The sequence below is a fragment of the Halichoeres trimaculatus genome, unplaced genomic scaffold (genome assembly GCF_033239565.1).
Source record: "Halichoeres trimaculatus isolate MK-OKI-2021-1 unplaced genomic scaffold, fHalTri1.1 fHalTri1_scaffold_3, whole genome shotgun sequence".
NCBI lineage: Eukaryota > Metazoa > Chordata > Actinopteri > Labriformes > Labridae > Halichoeres > Halichoeres trimaculatus.
Genome location: NW_027437181.1, coordinates 37,136,783 through 37,158,982, shown reverse-complemented (window position 1 = coordinate 37,158,982; position 22,200 = coordinate 37,136,783). Strand labels below are relative to the sequence as shown.

At 40.5% G+C, this 22,200-nt stretch overlaps 1 protein-coding gene across 1 annotated transcript; it reads right to left on the bottom strand.

Moving 5' to 3' along the window:
- Nucleotides 1-1,923: 1,923 nt before the first annotated feature.
- On the bottom strand, nt 1,924-16,053 carry fah (fumarylacetoacetate hydrolase (fumarylacetoacetase)). Its single transcript, XM_074666987.1, has 14 exons — nt 15,937-16,053; nt 15,427-15,537; nt 13,359-13,480; nt 10,934-10,983; nt 10,552-10,642; nt 9,189-9,286; nt 8,820-8,872; nt 8,624-8,723; nt 8,253-8,383; nt 6,159-6,234; nt 4,547-4,593; nt 3,607-3,708; nt 2,560-2,677; nt 1,924-2,324 (listed from the first exon to the last, which is right to left on the bottom strand). The coding sequence occupies exons 1-14, from the start codon at nt 16,015-16,017 to the stop codon at nt 2,248-2,250; spliced, it is 1,257 nt and encodes a 418-aa protein (XP_074523088.1). The 5' UTR covers nt 16,018-16,053; the 3' UTR covers nt 1,924-2,247.
- Between the last annotated feature and the right edge of the window lie 6,147 nt (nt 16,054-22,200).

Sequence of the window (22,200 nt, the reverse complement as noted above, 5' to 3'; positions counted from 1 at the left end):
AAAAAGTAACTTCTATGCATCAGGGTAAAAGGAGTAAATGTATAAAGCCCAAAATACTGCAATAGAAACATAAAAAAAGGGAAAATCATATGTAGCCTACAGTGTTGTAAATAAAGCTGGAGTTTCACAACTAACACTTCTTCACTGGTCGCTGTCCTCTCCTGCCCACCGTCCTTGCTCTCCTGACCAGTCACACACTGCTGTCTGTCTGATGTATTTTCACAATCATAGACAGAACCTGTCATCTGGACTTCTGAGATGTGTAAAACTCATCCTTCGAGTTCTGGTTTCACCTAATGATGATTGATCAATTTATCAAATGTTCCAGGAGATTTAATCTGGTATTCATGTGATTATGTTGCTGATTAATTTTGTCAGACTATTATACATGCGATGACTCATACAATGAAATGATGCTGATATTTTGTGGAGAGACTGACCATCAGACTGAGAATCAACTATCAGTTTAGAGCAACTAGATGTTGTCAATTGTAAATTGTGCTAAATCTCAGCTAACTGTGCTAACTGTAGGCTACCTGTACTTTGTGTTTTGCAAAACTAAACAAACGCATTTGCAATTTGATTAAATCAAATTATGTTGTGAACAATTGCCAAGTAGTTCAGAGGTTTGTCCGTGTTATGTTGAGAATGTAATTTCTGTTTCAAGAAATGAGCCAAACCAATGGAGAAAAACTGAAAAATAATGGCCTAAGTCATTTTTTTAGGAAAATGTTTTTGGCTTGAATCATCTCTCGATAATGCTGGCCATCTCTGGTAAAATCCCTTGAGTATCGTGTTGTGTAGTAATTTAGCCTAAATTTCACAAGTTATAGTTTAACTACAAATTTAGCTACTTCTAGCTGGCTACCTATTCCTGGCTAGCCCACTTATTTCTGTAACCAAACATAAATGAGCATGAGGCAATAAAACCTTTCAAAGTTTTAAAATTAAATAAATGTTTTTGCTTTTTGGGAGGAAATGTATGAGTATGCCTACTCATTGTATGATTGACCTGAAATGTGTTCAATTTAGGCTGGAGTTATTTACGTTTTGAGTTTGCTTTATGGAATTAAAGGACAGTTAATGGTCAGGTTTCAAAAAGTTGTAAAAACTGGATGTTAGAAATGGGTTAAGTTCAATAAAAAAAATAAAAAATAAAAAAACAAGCAAAGAAGACCTGGAGAAAAGAGGAAAGGGACTGTCTCCAAACCAATTTGATTTACCTGGCATTTGTTTTAAATTACTATTTAACTCAGGGTAATTTCAGTTTTGTGTTTTCACTATGGAATGAAAAGGCAGTTTAAGCCAGGTTTAAAGTTGCCTAAAGCCGCGTTTCCACCAAGCAGTCCGGGTCGGTTCGTCCCGGTACGGTGCGCTTTTAGCGGCGTTTCCACTGACTCATCCCGGGACGGATCCCTAAAAACCGAGATGAGCCGTCCCACTTTCTTGGGACCCTTTCATATGGGTGCCAGACTGAACCGATCCACTCTTGGAAGGTGGAGCAACACACTGCAGACGATTGATTGGTCAAAAGAATCGTCACTTACCCCGACAGCGGCTGCATTTCTCCTGGCGGCTCACAGACTTCTCTGAAACAAAGCTTGATTGCACTTTGTAACAGAGAGTTACATGAAAATCACAGAGAGGACGAAATGCTGCATGTCTTCCATCCGTGCTCTTTGTTTACTGTGTCGCGTTTTTCTTCTTTGTTGGATTTAATAGTGGGGTAAGCTGCTACGGCGTCGCGCTATTGTTTACCAGCTGCGGCTTCCGGCATCCGGCATCCGGCTTACACGCTGCCTACCACAAGAGAGCACAGTTTGCTGTGGAAACGCATACGGGATCAGACTTAACTGTCCCAAACCGTCCCAAACCGTACTGAACCGACCCGGATTGCTTGGTGGAAACGCAGCTTAAGTCACACTAGAATGTTAGTGAAATTGCCCTAAGTCACTTTATTCTTTAATGTTACATGATTGACACTCTATGTTCTATGCATGTTAACAGTCATCCACTGTGAACACCTTTTTGATTGAAATTATTCATAAATATCATATGCTCTGTATTTGGTAAAGTTTTTTGTGTGTTTTTCCAATAACTTGAAAAATGACTTAAACAATTATTTTAATAGGATGATGACTTGGAAGGGTAAATTCCATTTATGATAAAGCTGCACACAGAGCTGCTGCAGGTGTGTGTTTCACAATTACTGCTGCATAAGAGGGTGGAAACAGATTAAAGTGTGTTTCAGTGCTGCAGCACAGGAAGAATGGTTCCAGTGCAGGGTCCAAAGCCCACTCTGTATCCGTCCCCTTGACAGAAACCTGAGCAGAGACAGAGGTTTGACATCAGCAGAGTCATAAACACAGCTGTCTGTATGATCACTGGTAGGATCGTATCACATCAATTACTCTTATACCACATAAGTCACAGCATTTGAGAAATAACGGAAAAAACTGAAGCAGTCATGTAAAAAAATCATTTTCATGAGTTGTTCTATTTTTCTTGATCAAATCCACTGTGATTCAGCTGCAACATTTGCAGATCTAAAATCCCAACCTGTGATCGTGACTTCATCTCCGTCTCTCAGAAAGGTTCTGCTTTCTCCTCCTCCAAGATCTATGTCCTTAGATCCCCTCCATGACAGCTCCAGCATGGAGCCGAAAGATTCAGGATCCTTTTAGGACACAGAGCACATGGTTTGTCAGGTAGTTCATTAAAGAAGTGAAGTGTCATTAAAACAACCAGTGGCGCGTTTTCACAGATGCCAAGGGAAGCCCGGCGTCCCCAATAAAACATCACAAAGAAGAAAAAGAAAAATCTCTCTCTTTTTTTGTCATATCCTTGTTGTTAAAGCTCCATATCAGTGTACTTCTGCTTTAGTGGAGCGTGAGGAGCGAAACAACACCCCATCTGTCAGGATCATTGTGTTACGCTGTATGCGTCTCAGGCCTTCTGCCCCGTCTGTCAGTTCAGAGGCCAGCTTCACCTCGCCACCCCTAGCTAGCAAGTCGAGAATGAACAGGCAAGGAGCTTCAGTGTGTGATAAACATGACTTTAATAAACTTCCTTTTGAGGATCAGTCAAACAGGACGGTCAGCCAACTCCAAAGCTCAGTTTAACCCAGGGAAGAGCTGAGAGCTAAGCCTGTGTGAATGTGAGAGAAAGCGATGGATAAAATGTTTTTATATCTGGAGCCTTTTTTTAAATTGCTGTGTGGCAGGCTCAGTAATCATTGTCACGGCCCGCCACTGAAAACAACATGTTAGACCCAGTTTGGCAGGAAGTGATTCAGTGTACATACAACACTTGTATTGATGGTACTTTTTCCTGGCAGCGCAGCATGAAACAAAGGGCTGCTGTTGTGTAGCATGTCTTGAAGAGGACAGAGTGAGAAAAAAACAGAGCAGCATTGGATACAACTCTTAACACGTAAACAAATACCAATTTAAAATTAAGAAGCCAAAACCTTAAGAAATCAGAGCCCTTAATATAAATTCATCAAATCTACCTAATGAATCACTTTGTGCATTGACACAAGGCCCAGCTTTCAGCGTAAATCTCTCTGTAGTCTGCACTAATAGTTTCATATCAGCAGATACTTACAGGTCCGCTGATGGTCCCTGAAGCAAGCAGGTCCCCAGGTCTGACATTACAACCATTCACTGTGTGATGGGTCAGCTGCTGCTTCATGGTCCAGTACATGTACTGAAGACAGAGAGAGATAGAGAGACACATAGAGTGGTCAGGTGTGGTAGTACATCACTATCTTGGGGCAGCAGAGAGCAGGAGACACCTGACCCGCAGAGATGGAGGTTTTAGAAACTTCTTGAACATGTCTCCTCTGACCATACCATGAATATCTATCAGACTTTAGCCAGCTGGGACACTTTCTCCTTCCACCTTTCCAAACACATGCAGAACATACACACACAACCCATTTAATTACGTTCGGCTGCTCGTTTACCTTAAATATCTAATCACTCAATCACATCACAGCAACTCTGCAGCATTTATTCATGTAGACCTGGAGAAGATGATCTGCAGAAGTTCAGAATGAGCATCAGAATGGAGAAAAGGGTGGTTTAAACTACTGATCTACTGGGACTTTCACCCACAACCATCTCCAGGGTTTACAGGGAATGGACCCAAACAGAGCAAGTGTATGTACACCCAGCCTTGAAGCAGACAGGCTACAGCAGCAGAAACCACACCAGGTGACCCTCCTGACAGCTAAGAACAGGAAACTGAGGCAACAGTCCACACAGGCTCACCAGAACTGAACCATAGGTGAATAAAAAACTGGCCTGATGAGTCAAGATTTCTGTTCCACATTCAGATGGTCAGCTCAAGATTTGGATATGATATGCACACAGAATGCTCAGGAACTCTGTATTTTTATCAGATCGCTGTGTCAAGGTTTAACTAATGGAGAAACACTGACTCTCAAAGCATAGTGGGTTCATAGAAGTAGTAGAAGATGCATGAGTCCAGGTCTAAAAGGCAGAAATCCAGTGAGTGCATGCAGCTGCATCTTTTGTCCTACCTTAAAATTTGACCTGCAGATGGTTGTTGGCTCCTCCATGCTCTGACCTGAACATGCAGGAAACAGTAGTGTTACTCATGTCAAACAGTAATGAACATCATGAAAGAGTACACACCGCTGATTCTGGACTCTGTGAGTTCTGATGTAGAGGACAACTTTAGTGAGACATTTTACTGCATACTCTGGGTGTCCAAAGTCAGACTTGGGGCTAGATGTGGCCTGAGGTCAATTATTCCATGGCCATAAGCTCTCAACTTGAAACATGTATTCTGTTCAACGAAACATCTCTCTGAATTCCATCTGGATCCATAGTCTGCTGTCCAAAGCTGCAGCTCTTTACATCCTGCAGAAACTCAACAACTCTTCAGCTGATGTCTATATAATGATTGGATTCATCAGGATGAGTTCAAAAACACATCAGAGGACACAGACCAGATTAAAGTCAGGAAATGCAGCAGAAAAAGAATTCAGGGTGCAGGATCAAAAATATTTGTGTCTAAAAATTTTGTTGGAAAACCATTCCTGATCAAATCCAGATCCTGATCCTAGAATACAACCATCCTGACATAGTTTGACCATATTTCCCCCTGACGGACAACATGTTACTTAGTCAGAAGCAGAGTTTGCTGATGTCCACGTAGCAGGTAACACTGCAGAAAAACTGACCACTGACCATCTGAGATCAGAGACACCTGAGGGACAGGTGAGCTTTGACTGGCTCAGACTCACAGGACCAACCAACTCTTATTTGACACACAAATAAACATACATAGTTTAAAATATTTGGTCTGCTCATTAGTTTGCTCTCTAACACTTTAGTCAACTGTCGATTACAGTTCTTACTTTTACTTTTGATACTATTTTCCTGCCCATGCTTTTCTTTTAGTTATGAATAATTAATGATCAAAATGTCTCTCAGGTTGTGATGCTCTGAATATCAGCACTGCTGTACACCAAATACCAAATCACAGCACAGCTGATATTCAGTTCAAAGCTCCCTCTGAGGTCATCCTGCTTCATGTCTGTACTGTACATTCAAAGATAGGTCAGATCAGGCTAAAGCACAGAAAGATTTTTGGCATGTCTTTCAAAGATAAATGTCAACATTTTCAGTGGCACTGACCATACTTCATGATATAAGGCCTGATAATTGTAACAACATGAACATTTTTGCTAATGCTAACTGCAAAATATAGAAAACTTCTTTAGGCTATACACAATCTGAGCCAGGTAAACGGTAAATGGACCAGAACTTGTGTAGCACTTTTCTAGTCTTACTGACCACTCAAAGTACTTTCCACTGCCAGTCTCATTCACCCATCCACACCACATTCCTACACTGATGGCAGTACCTGATTTGTTAGAAACCAACAGTTTAACTAACACAGTCAAACAGCACACACACACCATTGACTAGCAGTGGGAACAATTTAGGGTTCAGTGCTCAAGGACACCTCAGCATGTGACTACAGGAGCTGGGATCAAACCCTCAACCTCCCGATTGCGAGGCAACAACTCTACCACTGAGCAACAGCTGCCTCCTGAGAAAAAACAGGTGTCATACTGTTTATTAGTTTAACTTCAGAAATGCAACACATCTCCAGAACAGTACCTTTCAGAGACACATAGAGATTAATGTTGAAGGTGTATGGATCCTGGTGCTGAAGATAGGGAAGAGGCTCCGGATCCTACAAGAGAAGGAAAAATGTTGTTTTTTTTCCAGTAAGTTGTGGTAACTACCTGAGCTTTGGGTCAGGCCTGGGCAAATTACGGCCCACCAGCCACATTCGGCCCTTTGGACTTCCCGGACTTCCCTGTCTTTTCCGTGCAAGGTCAACCTTTAATTACAACATATATATATATATATATATATATATATATATATATATATATATATATATATATATATATATATATATGTGTGTGTGTGTATATGTATATATATATATATATATATATATATATATATATATATATATATATATATATATATATATATATATATATATATATATATATATATATATATATATATATATATATATATATATATATATATATATATATATATATATATATATATATGTCAGCCACTGATTTTGCAAGTTCTCCTACTTAGAAAGATGACAGAGGTCTGTAATTTTCATTTTGGTATACTTTAACCATGAGAGACAAAATGAGAAAAAAAAATCTAGGAAATCACATTGCAGAATTTATTAAAGAATATATTTGTAAATTATGGTGGAAAATAAGTCTTTGGTCAAAAACAAAAAGTTCAGCTCAACACTTTGGATCATAACCTTTGTTGGCAATGACAGAGGACAAAGGTTTTCTTTAAGTTTTTCCCAGGTTTGCACACACTGATGGTTGGGGCCGTCACTGGGCAACACAGTCTTTAAACTCCCTCCACAAATTTTCTATGGGTTAGTGGTCTGAAGACTGGCTGGGCCACTCCAGGATCTTGAAATGCTTTTTACAGAGCCACTCTTTTGTTGCCTGAGGAGGTTATTGTCATGCTGGAAGACCCAGCCACGTTCCAACTTCAATGCTCCCACTGATGGAAGGAGGTTTGGGCTTAAAATCTCACCATACATGGCCCCGTTCATTCTTCCCTTAACAAGGATCAGTCATCCTGTCCCTTTGCAGAAAATAGCTCCAAAGTATGAGGTTTCCACCCCCATGCTTCATAGTACGTATGGTGTTCTTGGGTTGAACTCAACATTCTTCTTCCTCCAAACACAAGTTGGGTTTTTACCAAAAAGTTTTACTTTGGTTTCATCTGACCACATGATGTTCTCTCAATCCTCTTCTGGATCATCTATATGCTCTCTGGCAAACTTCAGATGGGCCTGGACATGTACTGGCTTAAGCAGGGGGACACGCCTGGCACTGGAGGAGTTGAGTCCCTCTGGGCATAGTGTGTTACTGATGGTAGCCTTTGTTACTTTGGTCCCAGCTCTCTGCAGGTCATTCATCAGGTCCTTCTGTGTAGTTCTGGAGTTTTTGCTCACTGTTCATGATCATTTTGACCCCACAGGATGAAATCTTGTGTTGGGCCCCAGATGGAGGGAGATTATCAATGGTCTTGTATGCCTTCCATTTTCTTCCAATTGCTCCCACAGTTGATTGACTCACACCAACCTGCTTGCCGAATCATACTCTTCCCAGCCAGATGCAGGTCTACAGTTTTCTTCCTGGTTTCCTTGGACAGCTCTTTGGTCTTGGCCATGGTTAAGTTTGGAGTCTGACTGTTTGAGGCTGTGGACAGGTGTCTTTTATACAGATAACCAGTTCAAAAAGGGGCCACTAATACAAGTAACAAGTGGAGGACAGAAGAGCTTCTTAAAGAAGTTACAGGTGTGTGAGAGACGTAAATCGTGTTTGTTTAATGGGTGTCAAAATACTTATTTTCTACCATAATTTACAAATCAATGCTTTAAACCCTACAATGAGATTTCCTGGATTTTTTCCCTCAGTTTGTCTCTCATAGTTGAAGTGTACCTCCAATAAAAATTGCAGACCTCTCTTATTTTTTTAAGTAGGAGAACTTGAAAAATCAGTGGCTGCCTAAATACTTACTTGCCCCAGTGTTTAACACCTGACCTCCTCCTTGGTGACCCTGCCAATGTCTGAGCCGGTATGGCTCTATGATTAGTTATCAGACAGTACCTGTGTTGGTGTAACTTGTAAGCCCTGCTGTACCAACCTGAATGAAGTTGGGCTCTGCAAATGGTAACAGTGCCTCCATTGGGACGACCCATGGTGAGATGGTTGTTCCAAAGTTCTTTCCCAGAAAAGGACCTAAAGGAACGTACTCCCACGCCTGAATGTCTCTGGCTGAAACGAGGAGTAGCTGCTTTAGTTTGTTACCGCGGAAGAATAGATGCACCTGAACAAACAGTGTTTGATTAAGTTATAAGGATGAACTCTTAAAATTCAATCAGTGAATAGTGTTTTTTACCAAAATGCTTTAAATGATCTTAAGTGATCCAGAGACTGAAAACTAAGTGGTGGGTGAAGCACACAACCGTTTACAAGCACATACAGCGAGGTGTTGTGAGGCACAGAGACTCTTACCGCTCCAATCATTCATCAGAACCATGCCAAAGATGTGTTCATGGGCTTTCTGGATGGGTATGGGCTCCCCGAGCTGATTCCCCCCTCCAACAAAGAAGGCCTGGAAAAAAAAAAAAAAAAGGTGTAAAACACTCAGTCATCTGGAGGGAAGGTTAAAAATATAAAGCTGAGGGGATGAAGTAAACACTGTCATCACCATCTCCAGTTCGATGTCCAGCTGCTTGGAGGCGCCAAAGACTGGAGGTTTTGCTAAGAGAGGGAAGAAAGGAAAGCGTGTTAGTCATCAGCTTTAAGAGCAATACTGTTACAGTTATTATAATAATAATAATAATAATAATTTATTATTATTATTATTATTATTATTATTATTATTATTATTATTATTATTATTATTATTATTATTAGTATTATTGTGGGGGCAAGCCTCCTTTTTTTTCTTTAATTCTTGATTATCAGCAACACTGTCCTTGTGGCTCTTTCAGTTTTGTCAGTGGAGGGGGCAAATTAGTTTCACTTTGCTGCTGTGACTACATGTGAACTCTGCACTTTGAAGTGAGGATCTTACTCTGGTCTGGTCTCATCTGGCCTGAGGGGCGACGAATGGGGGTCCCAGAAACAACAATGGATGATGCTCGACCATGGTACCCCACTGGAAGCCTCAACCTGCAGGAAACAACATCTAAGTTAGCACAGCTAGACCAGAGTGAGGAAATGAAGACAGTTTTACAAAGACTACTTCTCTGATAGCTGTTTCAAAGCTACAAATCCTGTAGGTTCTTTGTTTTAGAGTCTGGAGGGGACACAGCTGTAGGTCATTAAACTTTCACCCAGCTGGAGGAGCTATAAAAAAAAGATGAAGTTAGTCCTGAGCAGGGGTTTCCAACTTCTGGTGAAAATGACCAAAGACCAGCTGCTCTAACTGACATATTCATTAAGTGATAAAGTAACATCTGAACGCTCCATGTGTGAACTCTTTCTCTGAAAACCATTCCCTCAGTGAGCTCAGACCTCCTTGGTACGTCATCACAGACTGATAAAATCAAAGCTCACCTGTCCCTCAGGTGTCTCTTGATGCCAGATGATCAGTGGTTAGTGGTTTCTATTCACTCCATTAGGGGGGGATATGGGTCAACTATGTCGCGATGGTTTTATGGCAGGATCAGGATCTAGATTTGATTAGGATTGGTTTCTGGATTCGGACTATTTTGACCTCAAATAACATTTTAGACCCAGATATATCCTACACCCTGAACTCTTTTTGTGCTCTGTTTCCTGACAGTAATCTGGTTTGTGTCCTCTGACGTGTTTTTGAACTCATCCTGATGAATCAATTCATTTGAAGACGTCAGCTGAAGAGTTGTTGAGTTTCTGAAGAATGTACTGAGCTGCAGCTTCATACAGGTAGTCTAGAGTCCACATGTAGTTTAGCTAGAGGTTAGAAGACAGACTTTGGTTTAAATGTAAATGTACTCAGCATTTAGAGAATGATTCATTTCAGTAACACCATCACTTCATTCTAAGAAACAAGCTGGTTTGTGTTTTTGCATTCTTACAGATGCTAAATTAAGTGGATATAGTAAATTTAGATATGACACATACAATACTTGTAAATTTAAATATGTTATATTATGTAGATAGATTTAAATTAATTTTATAAACAATTCTCAGTGTGTTTACAACATATATCAGTAAGCACTTGTGTGATACAAGGGTCATCTCAGCTGCATCAAGATCTGGCAGGGTATGTTGCAAATTTGTGACAAAAGGCATCGAAGGGTTAAAGGTCATTGACCTGGCACAGTGACTGATTGAAACAGACACCAAGTCCCCATCAGAATAATCCTTTGTGTCATCGGATCGGTTTCTAGAAGACAATTTTTTTTACAAAGGTAACAGCTCTTTTTTTTAAGTTATTTATTAGAATTCACCAGTTTGGCATCAGAGCATTCTCCTTCCCCCGGAACATGATGCCAACATTGGTGGCGTGATCTCTGGAAGAATAGAAGTCAGTGTAGTCACCTGTGCAAACAGAAAGCAGACTTTCATGATTTCATCACAGACACACAGCTTTGATCCATCTGTCAAAGCAATCTGCACCAGAAGAGCGCCAAAACAGTTTCATGCTATCAAACAGCGCCCCCTGCTGTTGCTGCTGCTGTGTCTCAGATCTAGCTTACAGTGAGAGCGTTGCTGAGTGTGGGGTGTGTGATGCATTCAGGTTGATGCAGTTTGGAAACCCTGCTGAGAGTACAGTCTCCCATGACCTAAGAAGTTCTGATGAGAGAAGTTTCAAGCTCAGGACAGGCTCACCGATTTCTGCAGGGAGGTGCATGGTGGCAACACTCTGATGGACAAACGCTCTGCAGAGACGATAAGAGGGAAAGGACAAACTGGTGAAATAAGCTGAACAGGAAGGAACAACCAGCAAACATGTACTGCTAGCCAAACTGTTTTAGCAAGAGTCAAATAGAAAAAAAAGTCTGCAATTTCCTACCGTAATGAGCTCTGAGCGATCTACGCACTGTAAGCTAAAGAAAAACTGTCATCTGAAGACACAGACAGGAGGTGCCCCTCACACACTGAGAGCAGTCAAGCTGAAGAAATCAAAAAGCACTGGATCATTAATCCAAGACCTCAGCCATTAACTATGGGCCTGTTGCCCCTGTGTTTTAAAAGCAATCCAACCTGAGCTCAAAATGAGTGAGCATTACTACTACCACACAAATGTTTGACTGTCCACTGGACAACAGTGATGTGGAAGAAACAGCTGTAAATCTGACCCACTCTAGTTCTTACAGATGTGATACCCATCAACTGTTCACTTCAACGTAAAATAAGGTGTAACTGTTCATTTCTACAGAAAAAGTGTAACTGAAAGGTTTAACTGTTCACTTCTTCAAATGAGGTGTGACTGTTTACTTCTGCTTAAAAAGGTGTAACTGTTCAATTCTACAGAAGAGGAGGTGTAATTGTTTACTTCTACGAAAAAAAAAGTGTTACTGGTCACTTTTACTAAAAAGGTGTGTTTGTTCACTTCTACAAAAAAGGTGTAACTTTTTACTTCTATTAAAAAAGGTCTGTTACCTTCTGCTAAGAGGGTTTAATTGATCACTTCTACAAAAAGTTTAATTTCTTCATTTCTTTTAAAAAATATGAGTAAATATACCCAGAAGTGGAAGACAAATGCGATAAATGTCATGGCTCACCCTGTCACCTTAGCCATATGCTTATTTTCTGTCTTGATCTGAAAGGTTTCTGGGTGGGCTATTTTACCATCATGTCGACTATTCTTGGAGTAAATTTCCAACTTTGTCCTCAAATTGCCATATTTGGGGTCCCTGACACTTCACATATACTTAACTCTACACAAAAGGACATTATAGCTTTCACATCCTTAATAGCGAGACGTGCTTTATTGTTGCAACGGAAGTCCGCTAAATACCCTTCTATCTCCCGATGGCTCAAAGACGTCATGTTTTTCTCAAAACTTGAAAATATTAAATATACATTAAGAAGATGCTCTATGAAATTTTTCCAAAAATGGCAACCCTTTATCTTATTTCACTGATTTAGATGTTCTACCTGATTAAATATGTGCCTGTTGTTCATGCATTTTTTTTAAATCATTCTAAATATAACCAGTTGTATTTGTGTTGGTCATGATGAGCTGGGGAGGGGTGGTGTTATATATATATAAATATATATATATATATATATATATATATATATATATATATATATATATATATATATATATATATATATATATATATATATATATATATATATATATATATATATATATATATATATATATATATATATATATATATATATATATGCCTTCATGTAAAGGAAAAGGAAAAGGTAATTCATATTATTGACTGTTGAATTGTATTATCTTTTTAATAAAAAATATTTTGGAAAAAAAAATGTATGTGTAAATTTGCACTACTACAAAACGCAGGGTGTAACTGTCCACTTAAACAGAAAATGGTGTAACTGTTCACTCCAACCATAAAAAGTGTCACTGTTCATTTCTTTAAAAAATGTGTCACTGTATTACTTCTAACAAAACATGTAACAGTACACTTTTTTTTATTTAAAGGAACTTTTTACTTCTATGGAGAACATGTTACTGTTCACTATTACAATAAACAAGGTGTTACTGTTTACTTCTATAGAAAAGGGTGTGGTACTGTTCCCTCCAACCCACAAAAAGGTGTGACTGTAACTTCTTCAAAAGAAGCTGTAACTGATCACTTCTACTTATAATGGTGTAACTTTTCACTTATACTATAAAAGGTGTAATCGTTCTCTTCTACCAAAAACAAGGCGTACATTTCCACTTAAACATAAAATGGTTTAACTGTTCACTTCTACTAAAAAAAGTATACCTGTTCACTTCTACAAAACAAAACAAAAAAAAGATGTCCCTGTTCTCTTTGTTTCTCCAGTGGATTTTTGTTTGAGCAAGTTTTTGTTTTGGCTTTAAAGCCTCATTTAATGCTGCGTTTTGGGTTCATCTTTGTTTTGCTTTCTAAACTGTTGTGTCAACTCCATACAGCACGAAATAATTTTTCTTTTCTTTCTGATGGTGCTCAACAACATTAAAAAGAAAATGACAATAATTTTGGATTTTTCTTGGATGGAACTTCAAAGGGTTAAGAAATAAAGAGACTTTATGTCCTTTGCATTCAAAAAGTGAAAGTTAAAGAGTCAATTTCACACTAACCTGCTACGAAGGCTGAAGTCATCTCTCAGTGTGCTCTCATTGGCCGCCAGCAGCACCTGCAGGGTCCTCCTGACTTCCCTCCAGGCCTCATGGCCAAGAGCCATGAAAGCATTGAGTGTGGTCTTTGAGGGGCAGAGGATAAAAGATATGCTCATTAATCAAGCACACCCGTACTGACAGATTTCTAGAACACAAAAAAGGTTACGTTTTTGTTAAAAGAAGACCTCATTTCATTCATTCAGTCATTCAATCTTCATCCATCCATCCATCCATCCATTCATCCATCCATCCATCCATCCATCCATCCATCCATCCATCCATCCATCCATCCATCCATCCATCCATCCATCCATTCATTCAGTCATTTATTCATCTTTGCTGATTATCTTGTTCAGGGATCAGAAGCCTATCCCAGCCGTCTTCAGTTGAGAGTCAGGGTACTCTCTCTCTCTCTCACACACACACACACACACACACACACACACACACACACACACACACACACACACACACACACACACGTATATATAGTGTAGCTAGCAACTAATCTAAATCATAGCTGTCTCTCCTTCCTTTTAAAGGTAACAATTGTTTTGAAATCTTGAGGAGCTGAACATTTACGATTTGACGTGATAAAAAGAACTAAAGTCCTCTCACTTCAAGTTCAGCAGACTGTGTAGGTAGCTCTGATCCAAGTTGTTAAATTTCCATTCCACAATTCGTAAGACAGCACCCTCTGGTGGGAGAAAAGCTGGAGTTCCTCAGATCATATGAGACCAAATCAAACTTTTGTAACAATGTTTCTTGTTAATACACATTTTTCTGTAACAAAACCTTTTTATTTAAACTTATTTATTTAAATCTATTTTTCTAAACCTGTGTATCTAATTTTGTCTATTTTAACCTGTTAATTTAAACCTGTTTATTTTAACATGTTTATCTAAACCTGTTTATTTTAACATGTTTATTTAAACCTGTAACATGGTTAATCAATCCTGTGCATTTAAACATGTTTAATTCTCTTATAATGGAGCCACATTAGTCAGAAACGTGTGTTTTGGGGATGAGCTACAGAACTGATGATGAGGGTTGCACCCAAATAGCTTATTCTGCTGTTGACTCTTGTTGAAGCTTTAGGCTCCCCCAGGGGAGCTCAGTAGGTGTCGGCTCTAAGGATCAGCATGCCTGGTCTGTCTGCCATGGACAGGGCCCGTATGATAGAACAACTTCAAGCTGGTGCTCCTCAAAAACCAAGCTGCACCATTACTTGGAGTGAGCTCCAGAATCATCTCCAGAGTAAAGCTCCATGAAGACGGGGAGGCGACAGGTACAGGCCCATCCACTAAACAAGCTGCTTGGACCTGGCAGAGGGGATCTGTCAAAGCTGTACATGAAAAAAAACCCACACACACAGCTCTGCTGCTCATCCCACATGTTTCTTACAGATGTTCTCTGTTTAACAGAGGAACATACGGCTTTTACAGGGATGATGATTATCAGCCAGGAGTACTGTTAGAGCAAAGAGGTAATCTCACATAATAAACTCACATCTACAAACTGTTTGGGCCTAGTTTATACAAGAAAGGTGAGTTACTCTACAAAGGGATAAACAGCAGAGCTCACGCCTCCTGTGGCCTCCATGGGCCAGGACCAAATTAATCATGGACTTGCTTAAAAAGAGCTCATGAGAAGGATTTTGCATGTAAAAATTTTGTGTACATAAATTCACATTTATAGGTGTACACACCCCCTCAGGGTGGATTAGTGAGTCTCCTCATCTATCTTTAGAAAGAGTTAGATGCTGTCCCTCCTCACACCCTCTCTGTTGGGTCCAACAAGATGCTGAATGAAGAAAATTCAGGTTCCTTTTGAACCTTCAACCTTTTTTTTTTCATTCTTTGGGGAAGGATGTGTTGAAGGCCTGTGGTGTCATACTTCAGTACTCCTCTTGTGATGAACAGAGCACATTATGCACACAAGGCTAAGAAGAGACCTCCTCTTTTAAAGGCTCACTTCCTGTCAGTAACCAATGAAGCACTGAGCAGTTCTTATCAGTGAGCAAACATACCTGTTCAAAGACATCCTGATGTGTGGAGATCACAGGCCCCTGAAACAAAGACTTTATCACACTGAGGTCCAGGATCTGGTCTCCAATAGCAACCCCAATGCGATGTCTCGGCTGGAGAACAAAGTAAAATAAACGGCTGTTATGCTTTTCATCTTTCTTCTTGAACATCCTAACAACAGTTCTGGATGTAAAAGAAGTGTATGGATGTTTGAGAAGTTCCTAGATGTTAGATATTCAGTTGGATCATGTCAGGATTCTCTGATGAACACACTCATTAGACTTTCTGCACACTGAGTACACAGTGAAAATACAGCTGCCTTTCATACACCTCCACTCACTAATGCGTTTGTGCTCTTTACACTCAGCATGACTACAAACATTCAGCTCTCTCTCTACAGGAATCAAATGATTCAACCAGACCAAGTCCGTATGAGATGTACCTGACTTTAAAACACCTGCCCATCAAAACTTCAATTTGTCTGCTTCAAACACAGAGTGAAGTAAACTTACATTATCCGGTGTGGAGAATACCCCATAAGGAAGGTTGTGAAAGGAAAAGTCAGACTCGGGATCTACTTTTATGAAGGACATCTCCTCTGGCAGTGCTGCTCCTCTCTCTGTTGAGTTACTGAGTGACTGAGCAGCAGCAGAGGCACTAAGAGCTTCCAGATGTTGAACTCTGGAGAAACCCGCCTCTTTCTGAGCAGCCAATCACAGGCTGATGAGAGAATCCGCCCTATTCCAGATCCCTGATGTTAATGTCAAACAGCCTGGTAAATGACTAAGCACATTTTAAGGAAGGATGGTCAAAAAGCATTATTCCTGTAGATTCCTCACTATACCAGGAAAAAGGAACACTTAATTGAACCTTAACGTCTGTTTGGGGAAACAGAAGTTTTAAAATGAGTGTTTTACTCACATAAACCATATTAAAGATAAGTTGTCCAAAAACCAAACAAAAATGGTGGGATATTTGATCTTTAGTCAAAGACATGGAACAATGTAAGGAATGTGCAGAAGAAAGGCACCAGGAGACGTGGATCAAACACTTGGGAAGAGTGTAAGCAACAGAACAGCAATATGCTCTCCTCTTGTTTCCTTGAGAGAAAGGTATGCCGCTCATTGTCACTTTATTTTCTGTCAACTATTTGGATTCTGCCTGATACATCTCTGAGTGCCAGCACGGCTTCACAATAAACCAACGCACCTCTTCAAAAAAGTGCTGACTTTGTGCTCCTCAGCTCAGTTATACGACAGGGGAGAACTTTTTATATCTGCCACCAGAGGGTGCTGTCTTACGAATTGTGGAATGGAAATTTAACAACTTGGATCAGAGCTACCTACACAGTCTGCTGAACTTGAAGTGAGAGGACTTTAGTTTTTTTTATCACGTCAAATTGTAAATGTTCAGCTCCTCAAGATTTCAAAACAATTGTTACCTTTAAAAGGAGAGACAGCTATGACTTAGATTAGTTGCTAGCTACACTATATATACGTGTGTGTGTGTGCGTGTGTGTGTGTGTGCGTGCGTGTGTGTGTGTGCGTGCATGCGTGTGTGTGTGTGTGTGTGTGTGTATGTGTGTGTTATAAGCAGGAGTTCATGTTCATCGTTCCTTTTGTGTTTAGATGGTGTTAAGTTATGTTTTTGTCAACTTTTCAATACAGGTAAAGTTTCAAATGTAGTTCCGCCTTCTCACCTTTAAGACTTTTACTGTTAACCCCTTGCAGACTGAATTAATTAACCATTATAAAAATAGATTTTTTTGTTTTGTTTTGTTTTTGCATACTCACAGATGTTACATTGAGTGGAGATTGTAAATTTGAGAATAGTACACACAACAGTTAAAACTTTGTTATATTATATATAGAGACATGAGGAGTTTATCCCCTGACCTACATATTGTGACATTGTGGATCAGGTACAATGTCGTAGAATATGAATCACTGGTAACTAGAAAAGCACTCAGACAGTGCAGACCTCCGCCAAGCATATTGTGATTTTCATGCAACACTTTAGTCTCACTTTAAAGGTCCCATATTGTGCAAAAATTACATTAAGTCTCCTAGTTAAATTTGTGGGTTTTTGGCTTTCCTCCCAGCCCACAAAATGTTATATTTAATGATAAAACCTGTACTTAGTGGTGCTTGTGAATGTAAAATCCTGACCTAAAAATTGCTTTTTGGAATTTCAGGGGTTTGCCGACGTCAGCGAGTCCCTTTTTTTGACCAATCACGAACAAGTCTGACCTGATTGGTCCACCGGAGCAGATACCCCTCTGCAGCAGCGGGGAGAGGAGTGTGGCTGTTTTTGGCTGTAAACAGCCACATAGTTCCATGCACAAGCTTCCCATCTCAGAAGAAGACAAGACTAAGTGACTAGAGTTCATTCATGAGGGAAATGTGCCAGCTTCACTCAGTAAAACTGTGCATGTGTGTGCTAGTCACTTCACGGCTGACTGCTTTTCCAACTTTGGACAGTACGACAGAGGGCTAGTGAATAGACTGGTCCTGAATCCAGGCGCATTACCAACCATCCACCAACAAACCTCAGACCCTGGAAATGTGAGTATTTTAAATGCTGTGTGCTGTGGAGCAGATGTAAGAGCTTTTCCTTGGTGTCCCCCTGTCTCTGTGTTAGCTTCAGGATGCTAACTTTAACTACGGTTAGCCTGTTGTTTTAGCCTGTAATGTTACAGTAAACAAGCTTCGCTGTTTTTGGAGCTCTTGGCGCTGCTCTCAGTGACGCCGAAGAGCGGGGCGGTATCAGCTGTGGCTCATTTACATATGAAGACCACGCCCACTAAATCAGAGCGTTCTGAACAGAGGGGCTATGAGAGCCTGGAAACAATGCTGCTGTGCTTGATTTATTGGCTTTTTGGACCAAACCATGTTACTACCATTTCATGAAGACATCAATGATCCATATTAAACTGCAGAAAAGGAGCAGAATATGAACCTTTAATGTTATACTCCCCTTCAGCAGACTGTCTGCTACAATTTGGTGTTAGTTGCAGGTTTGTACTTTAATTTGTTACCTGACAGTGTTGAAAATAATGATAACCGAGTACATATTTCATATTCCAGATCTTGGTATCCAGAATATTGCCAGGATCTGGATCATACTTTAACATCTGTCAGAAATTATCGAGCTCTTTTCTTGTATCTTTTTGCAAAGCAATCTGACCATTTATCGTGGAGTTATATACATATGTGGGGAAAACCGCCCTATCTCACAATGATAAAGAAACCTTCAAAATAATCCTGGATGCAGACGGTGATCCCTAGCACCACCAAAATTTAATCACTTCTTCCTTATTTTATTTTGAAGATTTACTTAAAATTTCATCAAGATCGGTTTGTCATTTTTGAAATTATGTTGTTCACAGACAAACAGACAGGAAGACAGACAGATAGAAAGACGGACAGACAGACAGACAAACTACCAAAAACATAACGTCCTTGGAGGAGGTAGTCATGAGGTACAAAGGTCATTTCAGCTGCATCAATCCCTGACAGAATATGTTGCAAATTTGCGACAACAGGCATCAAGGGGTCAAAACTGTCACTAACAACCCCACAGTGAGTGACAACCATCCCTGTGATGGGGTTTGTTGTCACAGTGTGTTGAAGTGTCTTTGTTGTTGATGACCTCTTTATTACAGTGAGCTGAAAAGTGAGAGGTACAAAAGGTGTCAGGTAACGTAGTAAAAATACCTCATTACATTATAGAGATTTGGGGTATTTATACTTTACTGGAGTAGTTATTTTTTATCCAACTCTATATATATTCTGACAAATATCTGTACTTTTTACTCCCTACATTTAAAAATATATTCGTGTTACTCCTGTTACGTTTAAGCTTGGTTAAAAAAAATAATGAAGAACAACACAAACACACAAACGCACACACAATAAATAAAAACCTATCCAGACAAATTGCGCCATTCAGATAGAGTGAATTGGACTGTGGTTGGATGGGAGGTATCAGCATAACAGTGCCTGAGCATGAGTTGGAATAATAGACGTAGTGAAAAATGCTTTGATGGTGAGCGATTCAAACCACAGTAAAAAGTGTTACTACTAGCCCGTTCTCCCCTCCCATAGAAAAGTAGAGTTAAAACCATCTTTTCTCTAAAAACAAATGCACGCCTTGGTAAAAGTCATGTTTTTAAGGCAGTGAGTCATGGTGCTCATGGGAAATGGAGTCTTTATTCTTGAGTCTAGAAAATCACAAGTGAATCCAGGCAGTCCTCACAGCGCCCTTGGTGTACAAAATATGGAAACAATGAGTGCTTCAAAAAAAAAAGCACCTTTCAAAAACACAAATGATAAAAGAAGCCAAACAAAATAGAATCACTTTACCAAATGAACTTCCCTTCACAGGCCACTCATCCCACAGAACTCACACTCAGCTGGAAACCCATGCTGTCTCCCCCCTGCAGCATGTGTACCCCTCCTTCTGTCAGACAATCAGCTACAGGTGAGCCTGATCACCTGCTGCTGCTGGAGTGAGGACCTGAGCTACACCTGCTCACAGGACAAAAACCAGGGAGCACAGAGAAGAGGACTGTATCCAGAAGGGTAATGTATGGATGTGACAGTATAATTATTATCTTCTTTTTTTTTTCCAAGTGCATCTCATGTTTAATATGCTTTTTATTGTTTTCTGTTAGATCTTTGATCAGGTGTGCACTTTTCACTGCTTTCAGCTGTTGGATGGCCCTTTTTCATTTTGATAAGAGAGGGGTTAATTAAAGATTTCTTTCTGTGATTAACATGTGTTCTCTTTCTTTTATCAAGGAAGCAGTTTGGCTCAGGTAAGAGTTAAACTACGGTGACGTTACACGACTTGGCTGCCAACAAGAACCCATTATTCCATGAGACTGAGGGCGTATTCAGACCTGGACTGTTTGGTCCACTTTAAACGGACCAGGGTTTGTTTCCCACGCTGGTGCGGACTTTCCATGCAGGTGTGAATAGACACAAACGAACCCTGGTGCGGACCAAACAACCGGACAGAGACCCACTTTTTGAGGTGGTCTCGGTCCGCTTCCAAACGAACTCTGGTGCAGTTCATGGTTCTCTGGTGCAGGTCTGAATACAAACCAAGGTCCATCCAAACTAACTACAGGATACATGCGCCTTTTGGGCCTATAAAGCCACCGTAACCTAACCGTCTTTGGTTCATACCTGATCCTCCGTCTTCTGTTTGGCCACGCTGTTGCTGGCATGTTGTGGGTCAGGACACGCAGAGCATAGCCTCTCCTTGCTGTGTGCATTCACCTTTGCTGTTCCAAAATTGTAAACGGTGTTGTTAAGCCTTCTTTGAAGGAGCTGCTCTTGAAACTGAAAATGATTTAGCAGCTCTAATAAGAGCACAAACACATGTTTACCTCCATTTCCAGGTCTGTATTCTGTGTGCCGCCCTTTGTCAGTGCTGTCCAATGAGAGCACTGATCGTCACACACGTGGATGTGTTTACAGAATATAGTCCACTTGCAAAAAGTACAATCTGAATATGAACCGCACCAAACGAAAAAAATAAAGTCCGCTTTTGGTCCGGACCAAACAAGTAGACCAAAGGACTTTTCTGGTCTGAATACAGCCTGAGACTGAAGTGGGTGGACTCAAAGGTCCTGTTAGATTCAGGCAACAGAGCTAAACAGTGTTATTTTCATTTAGTGCAGTAAAAATGATCTGACTGTAGGAAAAAGTGGTGTCAGTGGTCCCCAGTCTTAATTTGCTTTTCCAACATGCCAGAGAAAAATATGTTGAGGGATTTAGAGGATAATGACCACCGAGGAGCACTTCTTTGCCCTCTGCCCTGATCAGCACTCTCCAACAGAGGATGGAGGACTATAAACCAGAACAATCTAAGGTGGATTGAGATAAATGAGGGCCTGCAGCGGGTGACATCAGCCTGAATGCTGTGCAACACCTTACAGCTGCTGCAGGACCAAAGCCCTCTTGACATCATTCAGGCCTGCTTCCAAACCCTGAGCAGCAAGTTATCCTGCATAACCAAGGATAAAAAAATAGATTAATAAAAAAAACTTGTTGTGAGAGCGGGGGTCATGTATGGGAGCATAAGTTCACCTCCAGGAAGGACACAGCTGAAGAAAGCATCTCCCCAAACCCCCTGGCACCTGACATTGAAGTGGTTAGAGGGTAGAGAGTGGTTAAACCAAAGTCTGTCCAGTAAGGCCTAAACTCCACGTGGGCTGTTCATAGTCTGCTGGTCTAAAGCTGCAGCTCTGTACATCCTGCAGAAACTCAACAACTCTCTAGCTGATGTTTTTGAATGAATGTATTTATCAGGATGAGAAAACATGAGAGTTCAAAACCACATCAGAGGGCACAAACCAGGTTAAAGTCAGGAAACGGAGCACAAAAAGAGTTCAGGGTGCAGAATCAGAAATAGCTGGGTCTAAAAATGTCTGAGGTCAAAATAGTCTAAATCTGAAAACCAATCCTGATCAAATCTAGATCCTGATCCTGCCAGAAAACCCATCCATCCATCCATTTGCTTTACCCACTTATCCTGTTCAGGGGCGCAGGTGGCTGGAGTCTATCCCAGCTGTCACTGGGCGAGAGGCGGGGTACACCCTGGACTGGTCGCCAGTCAATCGCTGAGCTGACACATAAACACAGACAACCATTCACTCACACACTCACACCTAGGGAGTAACAAATCAACCTGGTGAGAATGTTTTTGGGAGGAAGCCAGAGTACCTGGAGAGAACCCACGCATGCATGGAGAGACCATGCACACTC

Coding starts and splice junctions, on each gene's coding strand:
- fah (XM_074666987.1), bottom strand. CDS start 16,017: ATGTCCTTCATAAAAGTAGATCCCGAGTCTGACTTTTCCTTTCACAAC. Junction 6,235..8,252: donor CAGAGCCCAACTTCATTCAG/GTTGGTACAGCA, acceptor CTTCTCTTGTAG/GATCCGGAGCCTCTTCCCTA. Junction 3,709..4,546: donor TCTGCAGGTCAAATTTTAAG/GTAGGACAAAAG, acceptor CTCTGTCTTCAG/TACATGTACTGGACCATGAA.